We start from the raw sequence: 13798 nt of genomic DNA, 5'->3' as shown, positions 1-13798 counted from the left end.
AGCCCAAGAAAAATATTTTATTTAATAGAAATATTTTAATTTAATTATTAAATATTTTTAATTCCTACTTTTAGCTTATATTAACTTCTTGCTATTTGGGTTACATTCTCCGTGTTCTTTAGAATACCATCAGCAAAAATTGTTATATTACGAAGATATAAGCCAGATTTAAATGGTACTTTTGAGTGCAGTCAGTAAATGAAGGGTTAAAATATAGACCATTGCACATAGAGATATTACATTTAACACACGTATATTTGGGAGAAAGAAATATGCAATTCAGTGCATTTAAAAATATTAACACAAAAAAGAACGTTATCTTTAAAGTAAATTATGTTAAAATTTTAAAAAATTCATTAATCTTATTGGTTTATCAATCTTTGCGTATTTTTATTCTGTAAAAGGAATACAGATCTTAGATAGCATGTATGTTTTATAGTCAAGATCCCCTGTTTATATTTACGTATGAAAAGGTAAAGTTTTCATATAAACGAGAATACTATATTTTTAAATATAAAATAAGATGTATTTTTATAACTATATTTGGCTTGTTAAGTTATTTATTTCATGCTTATATGAATTATTTATTTGATTACCAGAAATTCAAAGGCTTTGAACAGATTTAATTTCAAATAGTAGGAAATTTATCAACTCTTAAATTCTCTTGTTGACTTGTGTCCTATTAATTAACTGAAATGCACATTTAAATAATCCACTTATCTTAAAACAGCTGGAATCGTTTGTGATGGTAATAGTTCAGGTGTAATTTTTTAGAATGGAATTTCTATTTCAGATTTTCTTTTAAAGTTTATTGATTTTCATTTGAGAACTATATTTAGTATACTTTGACTGTGAAAGAAAAATGCAGAGAATTGATAAGATTTGCAAGTAAAAAACTATTTTTTACTGTAAATTTTTAGAAAGTTATCTCGAAAAAAAGTCAATATTTCTCTTATTTTTTTTGATTAATTAAAATTCTAATTAAAAATTCAAAAAATCAATTTCCTACCCTCCAAAGTATATATTTGCCAAATTTGATAGGCAGACGGCCTGGTGTGTACAGGCCAGCATATACACATAGAGACAAAACTTTTTTCCTTCTGTTTAAGTATCAAAATTTAGTTAAAATACCAATACATTTTCTAGCCAAATACTCTTGCCAACAGATAACATATGTTTTAGCAAACCTAGACTAATCACTCCCTACTCCCCCTTTTTTTTTCAAAGAACTACGAGTGATTTATTGGCCTTTTATGACCCGTACGCAAATGTCCGTACGCATTTGTCCCACTACCCGCTGGTATAATGTGTACATTTGGAGAGGGGGGGGGGGTTCCAGCTTGTCATCTGATTGCGGTTCAAAATTACGAGGTCTGTCCCAAAATAGCTCTAGCGTTGCCTTAAAAACGGAACGTTAGTGTAATTAAACTAATACATCTTGTGAAGCTGACTGATTCTTAGTCTTGAGAATTTTCCGAATTATTATTTTGACATTTTATTATATTATACGCACGAATTTATTATATTACATGTTCTTTTTAAGACATCTTGGGGGTGCAAATCGAACCTTACTACTCCGTATTTATCAAGAAGTCATACTTTACTGCATCGACTCTGAGTATACGGTGCATGGATCTGTCCGTTATTCTTTTTTATTTAGGAACTCTCCAACACAGTGCTTTACGAATCTGCTCACTAGCGTTTCGTACTTCTGAAGTTGGGAGTTATACGTTATTTATCTTCAATTATCCCATCATTTAATGCGTAATGAATTATCCGCCTTAAATCATTTCCTAACAATGTCTGTCCCAAAGTACTCTTCATGTCAAATGACACTATCAAATGGTCTTCGAAGACTATGATGCGCATCCCTCTTACATCCTTCCATTTAGTGAGGGTGTCTTCTACATGACTCGGAACTTGATAAAGATGCTATTGGATCTGCTGTTCCTTTTGCGTTTTGCCTTGGAATGCACTACAATCGTCCTTCTTGAATTATCTTTTTCAGGATTAGATAAATCCTTAACTTTCCAGTGTATTTTTCAACAGCTTTCTTTATATCATCACTATCCATATCTTTCATTTGTATCAATTTTCATGGATAGCTCTAAATCAGATGATCATGAGGACTGAGGCATCATTTTTTCATCTGATACACTGAGCTAACACCTGTACAATTGTTGCTCAGTATTTCTGTCTGAGTTGATAGACATTTCCTCTACTCTTTAGAAAATTTTATCTTCTATTCAACATAAATGTATTATTTTTACCGATACTCTGAGTGCTCTGGAAACACTTCCTCACTATCGCACTCGAATGCATCGGATTTCTATTGAAATTGTGTTTATTTTGGGTTTCCTACAAAATAATGGTTTTGATATCCTTTTTTGCTCGGTTGCGAGTCAAGTAGAATTTCTGGAAAAGAAATGGGGGATTCCTTTAACTGTCGCTTTTGAGCCAAAGATTTCTACACAATCGTCTTAAGAGGTAGCATTTTATTAATCACATTTATTTTACTTGGCAATAAACATAAGATTTGCTTATTTATAACAAATTGCGATTTATAAAATCGGGCATGGGCTTGTGGCCAGTTATTCCTATACTTGAGAGGGATTTCAAATTCACTCGCCCCCATATAGGGCATATAGGACATACTTGCTTCACCAACAAACATCTCATATTTAGATAGTAACCTGCTATATTTTAAATGAGTGCTCTTCTTTTCATTTTTGTCATCTCCACTTTTTTTATTCATCAATATTAAACTTAAAAGACTTGGTGTTTGGGAAATTACTTTACACTTGCGCTTTTATATTTGCTTTTAATATTTTTTAAATTCCTTTTATATTTGACATTCTATGTTAAATATTTTGAAATTGTATTGCATCATTGTTTCATCCTTTTCAGAATCATTATTTCTTTCTAAGAGGCCGTGATTTTAAATTTCGTCAATTTATTCTTTGTATGATATTTTATGCGTTTTTATCACAATTCCTTCATTTTTATATTTTTATGTGTGTTTTTATAATTTGCGCTTTGGTTTTACCACTTTCTTGGCATAGTATGGTCAAATATGATTCTTGTGCCAATAAACAATACAGACCACCATTGCTCTGTTGTAATGAAAAAAAAAAACTCAATTAAATATTGAAGAAATAATGAAAACGGTTTTAATTTCATTACATCAATGGAATCTATTGTTAAAAATTATAGAATTTATTTTTAATAACTGAAATTTATGAAAAATTTGTACGACAACTAAGTTAGAGTCAATAAAAACACAGTTTTTAAAATTTTAAAACGGTATAGAAACAAGTTTTGTGCAATAATACTTTCAAGAGATATAGTGGATCATTTGTCATCTGATCGATGCTCAAAATCACGAGTCTTGTCCTCAAACAGCCTTTGTCTACCTTCGAAAGAGAATGTCGATTGCTTGGTCAGTCTATAGGGCCACAAGGATAAATTAAAATCATTTATGAATCAAAAACTTTTAACCATACAGCTTTATTATTAGTACATATTGAATTAAAAAGATAGAATTCCAGAGCCTGTGTAAGAAACTAATAAATTTTTAGTTCAACGGAAAATAGTAAGATCCTTTCCTCCTATAAAAATAGTAAAATAATGTCTTTCCTTTCTCGTTTTCATGATACGTTAGAAAAAAAGATAGTTCATCTTAAAAGCATGAATAATAAATTATTGCTAATATTCTGGAAACACGAAATCTACTGACATACCTTAAACTGGATATGTCTTGTTTGATTTCCAATAAATCATCTTCGTTGACCCCGTCTTGCCTCAGTTGTTTTTTGGTTTGATGAATATATCTGCTTACCAGACGTTTCATTACATCCTATGGTAAATAATAATTAAAACAGTTATATATTAATAGAACCATGAAATCGTAACTTAAAAATGCTTGCGAGCATTTTTAGTGTTTAATGTATTATACAAACAGAGAGATATTTATATCTTTTAATCTATGGTTTCTTAATCTATTCCGAGGACAGAAAAATGAAGAATTAGGAACATATGAAAAGAATTCAGCTTTTATGAACTAGTGAAGTGAATTTTATACATCAAATTTATTTCCTCAAAGTTTGATGAATGCTACATAATGAAGTTTTTGACACGAGTCATTCTAAAATTTTGTTTTAATCAATCAAATGATGCGTTTTTACTTTGACATCTAATGAAATAATTCACTGAATACGGGCTCTCTCTAATTTTATATAAGTATTTAACAGTTTCGCTTCGGGCAAGATTCAGATTCCTCAGTCCTAATTCTAAAACCTAGTAATTTTGAGAGTTGAAAATTTTACATTTTCCGCTATTTACCAGAGAGTTAAACTGAAATGATGCTTAAACAAATATGAAGGTTTAAAAATACAGAAGGAAATAAGAAGTAATAGTTATTACTGAATAGTAATCACAACGATTCAACGACGTTTTTAACTTGAAAGCGTTTTTAGTCTAGCATTGTTTTTTGTGCAACAGTGGTTATACATTCTGGTTATTCATTTCTAATATATATTTTATACTTTCGTCAGTTAATTTGTTTCGTCAGATTCATAGCGTTTAGATGCAACCCGAAAGCTATCTGGGAGCGAGCTCGTCCATTTATTTCGCAACCCGAAAATAAGAAAATCTGGACGTGAAAATCTGAAAATCTGAAATCTGAAATCTGAATCTGAAATGAAATCTGAAATGAACGGAAAATCTGAAATGAACGTTCAACCTGAGAAAGTTTGAATTCAAATCGTATTTTGACAGCTCAAATACAAAGCTTTTTTTAAGTGAAAGTAAATTTTTGGAATATGTAACATTTGAATCTCAAAATTGGTAACTGTACCAGCGGTCTACAATTATCACAACATTGTGATTTTTTTTTTATTTCATTAAATATTGAGCAGGAAAACTTTAATCTTTACAGCTTAAAAATGTTCAAACATTAGTTGACTTAGTTAAAGTAAACACCGAAATTGCTTTCTTGAGAAACATCAGCTATTGTTCGTTTCAGTGTCTCTTCTCAACGATTCTACCTCGCTCAAGGGTGAGACGCAGAAGGATGAATGCATTTCTCCTTCTCTTACCTTGATTTCCGCCCCATTTGCTACTTTTTCGATCACTTTTTTCCCATATGTATGTGTCTTTTCTGACTGTGCCATTTTATTTTACTTCAAAATTACGTACTGATTGCTTATAGGGCTAGTTCAAGCATTGCCGTCGGAAGACGGTCATGGTTCAAGTGTCATAAAAGCTTCTAAGAATGGCGTAAAGAATATTTTATATAGTATCATTAAATGTGTCATGTGACCGACTGTTGTTAAATTCAAAATGTTATAAAAAATTCAATAACAGATTTTAAAAAAAGGAAGTGTTTTAGCATAAAAAATATAATTATTTTGTAAAAAGGGAAATTATAAAATTTTAAGAACAGGAATGTTCCATTTATTCATCAGAATTTAATATTTAGGCCTCTTACATTAAAAAAATTTGTTCTAAAGTATTTTATTGTGAATTAGAATCTTTTTTCCACAATATTACGAGTTATCCACAAATTTTCCGCTTTCTAAATCCTTGTTCGTAAGGTTTGTTCTTCTTACTGATAAACGAAATTTACGAATTAACTTATCCTTTCTGAAAAGGGTATTGTTCCTGTTTTCTTTATCTATTCATTTTTTTCAACTAAGGGTTTTTTTTTTTTTTTTTTTTTTTTTTGGCCAAGCTGAGCCATAGAATTGGGACTGTAAAATATCTTGATAATAATTGAATTCAGTCTAAACACCTCAACACCATACTAAACCAAACCATCGTTTTTAGAGCTCACATGTCCCTTTTCCGATTTGGTATAAATGTAGGTGAACTTAATTTTAAAAAAAAAGTGATAAATTGTTATTAAGTTATTGAAAATTTTTTTAAAAGTGCTAAACCCACAAACGAACTTGTTCCAAGATTGGGTCAAAAGCAATTCGAAATAAATATTATCTTATCTAATTCCGTCGCTAAGTATAAAATTCCTCAAATGAATACTTTTTTACTGCAAGCATATATTAAGGAAAAAATTAACCGACACTGAATCATTTCAAATATAAATTTTTTCCGATAAGGGAAGATGATCTTTATGAGGGAGGATCTAGTCTGTGCTGCACAACTGTTAAACTTAGAAAGATTCATGGATATATCTGTTACAGCGGATGAAATATGGGAGAAAATAACGTCTCGTTTTCTTCTATTTGATATGCCTTCTAAAGTACCACTTGAAAAAATAGCCGAAGAATTAAGCAAACAAAATGATATAAAAATTACCGAAATACGTCGATTTTTTAAAGCGAAACGAGATGAGGGAAAATTCACCTGTCCTTATCACCATCCTTGGAACTTTCTTGCCAGATTCAATGAAAGTCTGGTTTACAAATAAAAAAAACAACAACCTTTTGTCGACCGTCCAAGGCAATGTTCCAGTTTCGTCCACTCGTCCGAAGCTTGCGACAAAGCAAAAGTTTGCGCACATCTCATGATGGTGAATGTCAGAGTCATCAAAACAATATTAATTGTCAAGGTGCGCATCCAGCTGCGGCGTGGGTTTGTCCCGTAGTATGTTAAAGGACAGAAAGTATTGGAAGTAAAGTGTCGATATCACATAACAACAAGTGAAGCGCGTAGAATTTTTAATCAATCAATATCTGCAAAATATTCTACAGCCATCAAGGCAAATGCGCCAATTATCGAGATCGAAAAAAAACTGGGTAACAAAATAGACTCTACTATTCAAACTATTAATGAAAAAATGGCACAACAATGAAAATACCTCTTCGAAATGTTTGAAAAGACAGATGAGACTCTTCTTGAAAAGTTTTCTAATGTAGTGTTTGATGATAGATTCTAAAACCCTGCGCGCTTTTGCGCATGCGTTAGGATGGATTTAATTCGTCAAAATAGGAGCGAGAGGAAAGATGAAAGGATGAGATGTTTGCATTTAACAATAAAATAAAATCGGATTATTCACGGACTGAATTAAAATAATACTGTTAGAAACGACACGATACTCACATACACGTGAAAAAAAAAAGATTTTTAAAAAAAGTATCTAATAGTGCTAAAATCAAGGTCAAAGAATGACGAAGAATTCCGGAAATGCGCTCATCCTTCCGCGTCTCTCCCCTTTATGAGATAGAATCGCCGAAAAGTGGTCGTCTCAGAATATTGAAACGAACAGTATTTAAACAGGGTGAAAAAGTTGACTTGCCGATCAGAAGAAAAAAAAGCACTTAAAACCCTGCCGAATCTAATTGTGTTCCAATGCAATTGGATACAAGTATTTACGGTGAAAAAGCTAGGACTCAATTTTTTCTTTCTTTCAGCTTGTTTTTTGACTTCTTTTTTCATTTTTTTTTCTTTTTTAAAGTTTTCTCTTGTTTTTTTGTTTGTTGGATTTTGAGTGTGTTTGACATTTTTACATGGCATTTATTCAGTGGAATTGTAGAGGCCTTAAAGATAAAAAAAAATGGCTTAATATTAATCTATTTTCTACATCAGAATTCTGAATCTTGCAGGAGACTTTTCTTAAATCAGATGATCATCTTTTGAACTCAACAAAGACCTTTTACTATTCACATACACCAGATCAACCTGGCGGAGGTCTCGTTCTAGGTATCCCCAAGACTGCATCTGGTAAAATTAATCCGACAGGAATTCCTCACAGTATTAACTTTGAAATGTTAACAATTGAAATAGTCTACAATGATAATACATAAATTCATTTGCTCCTCAAGGCTTTAATATAACAAATACGAAAACCTTATTTGATGCATTTTTCGATCTAGTTTTCATCTTTGTTGACTTTAACCTATATCATCCCTTATGAGGTTCAAATCGATCTATTCCAATTAGCAACGACTTCGTTGATTGGCTTCAAAACTCCAATTTCATCCCCCTCAATTCTTCGAATCAATCTAACTCGTATCGTTTATTCCAGTACGACTTCTTTACTTGATCTCACTTTATACACAACATCCATTTCCCATCAAGTTCAATGCTATGTTCCAGATTTCAGTTTCGAAAGCGATCATAGTACAATCATAACGGCTGATTAGTTTTGGGAAAAATATCCAGAATATATCAGAAAGATTGATTGGAATGGCATTATGAAAGAATCGACAAAAAGTAGTCTTGATTTATTAACGAGCAAGAATTTGTAACAGACACAAAATCTGTTACATTACCTACTAAAAATTATCCCAGGTGATGGAATACCTCGTGTCATAATTTCAAAAAGCTTAAGCAGTTTTTCATAGAAAAGCCCAACGTCACACGTCAGTTTCGTACGGGAATAAAGACAAAAACACGCGGCAAAACTTCGTTTTCACATTAAAAAAGCAAAACTATATTATTGGGGCAAAATGTGTAGCATAATCCGAAATCCTCGTATGTACTATTCAATGCTTAATAAAGTATATAATCATTCAAATCAACAAATGAATTCTTTAAATCTCATCATTTTCAAACATAAATGCATTTCGAACTCACTTTAACAAAGTAACCTCTTTGCTGATTTTTTTCCGATAATAGTATGGGCATGAATCGATTCCTCTCGTTTTTTTTGGGTGATTCGAATTCCACTCTTAAGAGGCCGATTCATTTTCGGGAAGTTAGACAAAAAACAAAACATTCTTCACCAGGAACACTCTTGATCTTCCCAAATGGACTCCAAACGTTGTTTTGATGAAAATTTCTGGTCAAGAAATTCTTTTGTATAAAATAAAAAGGTTGGCTTCTCACTTCTCTCTCAAACAAATCGCAAATGATTCTCAGTCACCTATTTATGATAAAAAATCTAAACTCGGCATCGGATTGATAAAAAAAATGAAGAAAATATTGTTAGCATGCTTCAAGAAATAGAAATATCTACTAATCAAATTATATCCCTTCCTGATCCTCCAATCTGTAGGAATAAAATTTTCGAAATATTCCTTTTCGATTTCAATTTCCAAAATAAAGCACAACCTCCTTCTATCACCAAAATACTTTTTCCAAGAAACTCTCAACAAAGAATTTCAAGATTATTTAGTCATCGCCACAGATGCATCTTAATCCCAGTTTATCAGATCTATCGCAAGCCTTTCAAACACTCAATTCTTTTGCTATCGGATCGTTCTATTCATTCTATCCTTACAGCCGAAGCTTCAGCCATCTACCTTGCCATTTGTGAGCTCGCAATTCTAGGAAAAAAAAATCTTCTGTTGTTAACTGACAGTTTTTATGTTTTTCAAGCCTTAAAAAATTTATCTTTCACATTTCCGAGAGTTATTCATAGAATAACAAAAGAAGAAGAAAAATGTTAATAAAAAAATCGTATTACTATCAGCTCCAGGACATTCAAACATTACTTGAATAGAAAAGGCGGATTATCTCTGAAAAGCAGTCACGAAGTCGTACGCACACTTTGAGTGGATTGCTATTGAAGATTTAATCTTTCATTATCAAAAAAACCTCGCTTCAAAATATGCACCAAATTTATCGAAATAGCAAGCACCAATAAGCTCTCGACGATATTCCATCCATTCTTTCCTTTACCACATGACTTAAAAATAGAAGTGAAATTGTAACAACAGCACCCCTAATTACCGGATGATCACCACCCCACTTCACTTCTACTGAATAAATTTGGACTTTATAACAATCCTGATTGTCTCTCCTGTAACCAAGAAAATGACATTGAACTTATTCTTGTGCACTGTTTGAAGTATTCAACTCAGAGAACATACCTTTGGAAGCTCACTTTCAACCACCAAGAAATTTCATCCCTTAAACTTCTGATTCAAAAAACTATTTTTCATAAGCGCTTTCTTGACTTTTTTCTTTGTTCAATGAAGTTTTTTGTTATTTATTAACTCTGAATTTCTGCATTAGGAGATGACACCCTTTGCTGCTAAAAATTCCAGAATTCATCTCATCAATCCGCGAATAATCCGAGTTCCCATTATGGTTAAAAGTGAACATATCCTCTTTCCTGTCACTCCTATTTTTATTAAATAAACGCCTCCTGACTATGTTTAAAAGGGTTTTCAAATCCGGGAATGATTCCAATTAGTTCGGCTATTTTTTCTGTTATATTACTTAACCCTATCTAAGGCCGTGGGAAGTATGCTTCCCACCAAATTTATCAATACTTGTATGAAATGATGTAGGTTGGCATAAGTTCTGACAAATTTTTTTAGAAAGACAGAAATTTAGATGCTTCAGTTCTTTATCTCACAGAAAATGATGTGTCTTGATTTGTCACTTAATTATTAATTAACCAAATTGATTAATTAATCAAATTAAATTTATTTAATAAGCTAAATTAATCACTTTCTTATTCTAATTTCAAGCCTAAAAATATTTTAACATAATATGACTAGAAAGAAATGGCCCTTTAAAGTGTTAAAAAACATATTATAACCGAAATATATTTTACATTACATAAAACATATTATTTAAAAGAACAGTAAACACTTACCTGATAGTTGATATCACTTGGTCTAAAATTAAATCCCATATGTGGATTCCCATTCTGGCGATTAGGCTGAAAGATGTCTTAATTAATTTCGAAAATTTCAAATATATGAATAAATAATTAGTAAAGCAAATTATTCACAAGGCAAGATTAATTCATGAGTTTTAAGTTATTAATTAAAAATTAAATTAATCAAATTGAAGTATAAACAATAATTAATATTTATTCGATTTTATTCAGAAGAAATATGTGTTTCACCCCACTGTCTTTTCATAAAGTTATAGCCATATCTGGAAAATTAAATTTTAATTTCATGCTCTTCCCTTATAAATGAAAGAAGTGTTTACCAAAACTGATGCGTTTCATTTGAATTTATTAAGGTGAAAAACCATAACGATTCTTTATAAATGAAAACCATTTGTCTACTAATCTTTCTTCCTGAAATTAAATTTTCAATATCTAGAGGAAACACTCAAGTTGCCACTTTGACCACTTTGAGAGGATATATTATTCAGTGAAATCAGGAAATCGGCATCTGCAAAGGAAATTATATCATGAATGAAGGCCACTATTACGATTAAGATTACTAAAATGTTATGCCACATTCATGTGATAGTTATAGAAATACTCAATGCCTAAATAGTAATTTTCATATTCAATTTTTCAACAAAATTTCCTTCAAAGTTCAGTTATATTTCATTTGGATTACAGAGTATAAAAAGAAGAATAATTTTATCAAAACAATTGAAATGGCTTTTTATCTAATATTCTGAAACTATGAAAATGTATACAAGTAAAAGAAATTTTTTTATCTTCTGATTGTTGTTGGAGTGATTAAAAATAAAGCTATCTAATTATTATTTTGTGAAAAATATTTAAAAGTAACGAAACGAGATATTTAAATATAAATACCCACAATTAATGTTATCATGAACTACTGCATGAAATAATTCAAAGGAGAAAAAAAGAAGCAGTAATTAAGATATATAGAAATGGAAAAGGAAATAACACAAGTAACAAAGGATAATTTGTTCAATAAACTATTATACTAATGAATCATACATTAATACTGATTTCGCATACATAGGGAAAACATTTTTTAAGTTTACTCTTTTTTATCAGGAGATAAATTATATTTGCAGCTGAAATAAGACAGTATATTAGTTTAAAATTAAATAGCTAGATTCTGAGTCATGCATTTACCTCACATTTAAAATTTGTGAATCAACTGCTGAATTAAGTAATGAGAAAAGCACCGATGATCTCTTGTTTGATTAGATTCATAAAATTAAGATTTCAAATTTATACAATGCAGAAAACTAATTCGAATAATTGAGCACGTAATGAAAGAAGGGGCACTCATCAAAAAATAATATTACAGAAAAGAGGGAATTTTTTTTCAGAAAATTTGATGTGGCGTGACTCAAATTTTGATAATATACAGAGAAATCTTATGTTTATCTTTATAATTTAGACCTAGCTGCGCTATACCAGAGTCATGTAAAAAGGCTTTCTTTATTCTCGACTGAAAAAGAAACAAAACTTTTGTCTTATCGAGCGAAAGAAATAATATGTAAAAAATTCTGCAACCTATTCGTTTCTCGTTAACGAGATTTCGTTGCATTTCTCGACATTGCCCTCGACTCGCCGTAAAAATAAAAAAGTCATTTTTTAAGCTTTACTTACTTTGCGGCTTGGGGGGCTTCCTAAGTAATTAGCATTCTGGTTTTCAGGCTAGGAAGAAAAGCATATTCATTTAAACTAGATGCTCAAATTTATAGGAATGTTTTATCGAAAATATAGGCATGAAAATAATGTCAAAATGTCTGAAAACTTTACCTTTACCAAAATCACTGGATTATTATAAACTCGACAGTAAAAAAAAAAAGAAAAATCCTAGTTATTTGAATATTATTAATTCTATTATTCTTTCGGAGTTGTTTATTTTGGTTAGAGAAAATGTATAAAATAATCTAAATTATTTTTTTTTAACTTGAAGGCTTTAAAACAAGCAAATAATTGTTCTTCTGTCAAATGCTTAAAATCTTGTCACTCAAATTTTCTCTATTAACTATTTGAAAAATACATTATTTGAAGATGTATTCTTATTTCTTTCATATAAAAAAATCTGCTAGGCATTTCAAGAGCTCTTCCAATCCATTTATACCAATGGTGATTTATTTTTTGAGCCATTTATATGAAATTGCCAAATGCATGACGATTCAGTTTTCTGAAATGAGCCACCGTTCCATGCAAGTATTGAAATAATGGTTTAAAGCTTTAAAAATATTAATTAAATGGTTTAAAAACTGAACAAGTATGCATTAGGCAATTTGATATAAATGATTCAGAAAATAAACCCCCATGTTCGAAAGAGTCAACTCTCAAATGCATGCAAAACATATATGAGTTCAGCAAATCAAATCATATCGGTGACATTGTTCCTTAACAATATCGGTAGAAAAGTTTCTTTATGCAAACACGCTATACACGAAGGGGGCTGTTTTGCTATCATGACAGTGAGCATTTTTAATTTCGTGGCGATTCCTTCATCCAGACAAGGATGCTCTGGCATGGTGGAGGAAATCTCCTTAGTAGTTTGTTGTTTATGCAAAAAGGCCAACTGCTTTTCGGAAATCAAATATCTTAAAAAATAATTCTTTTTCTTATTTCGTATTGTAAAAGCTGAATTGACATACATGTAAATTTTTGTATGCATATAATTCGAAAATTTAAAAAAAGTTATTTTTTATAAATATTTGCTTTTTTGGAGTTTTTTTCCCATCTTTATTTCCTTTTAATATGTATCTTGCTATGTATAATTATTTCGATTATTCATTACGGTATATTTGAATGGAAATCTAAAAATAATTCCTACAAATTACTCTAACTCTTAGCAATACAACAGAATAAACAATTGAGCTGAATTGTCAGGAAAAGTATCAAAATGCTGAAAAAATACATACACTTTAATGCATAAAAATTACATACCAGCCTTTTTATTACTTTAATTTGTTAGATAGGTCATCCAAAATATGCTACTCAAGAGTGATTTCAGTGAATTTCAACAGTATTTGTCGAATTACAGCGATGTGCGATCCATCAAAATGGCTCAATTATCAATGCTGCCTCTGCAAACTATATTTTTTGGATGAACCGACATAAACCCACATAATAAATACGGAACGCATGACCACAAACACGGAAATTTAAATAGGCAATCGAATTTTTTTGGTGTTTGTAACCCTGTAATAAGAAAGTAAAAATTGCTTTTAATTTTTATTAATTAAAATTTCA

The 13798-nt window shown here is 30.6% G+C and overlaps 1 protein-coding gene across 3 annotated transcripts in view; it reads right to left on the bottom strand.

Annotated features, from left to right (window-relative positions):
• The window catches only part of LOC129958648 (transient-receptor-potential-like protein), a 311546-nt gene that overhangs the window by 13649 nt on the left and 284099 nt on the right, over positions 1-13798 (bottom strand). For 2 of the 3 annotated variants that reach the window (XM_056071253.1, XM_056071254.1), the window contains 3 exons: positions 12188-12235; positions 10505-10570; positions 3741-3856 (listed from right to left, as the gene is read on the bottom strand). In XM_056071253.1, coding sequence (XP_055927228.1) covers positions 3741-3856; positions 10505-10570; positions 12188-12235 — 230 coding nt within the window. The remainder of the gene's footprint in view (positions 1-3740; positions 3857-10504; positions 10571-12187; positions 12236-13798) is intronic. The other variant, XM_056071255.1, reaches the window with a different exon arrangement.

Source organism: Argiope bruennichi, chromosome X1 (assembly GCF_947563725.1).
Source record: "Argiope bruennichi chromosome X1, qqArgBrue1.1, whole genome shotgun sequence".
Taxonomy (NCBI): domain Eukaryota; kingdom Metazoa; phylum Arthropoda; class Arachnida; order Araneae; family Araneidae; genus Argiope; species Argiope bruennichi.
The sequence above is the reverse complement of the archived record's forward strand: the minus strand, read 5'-3'. Positions and strand labels throughout refer to the sequence as shown.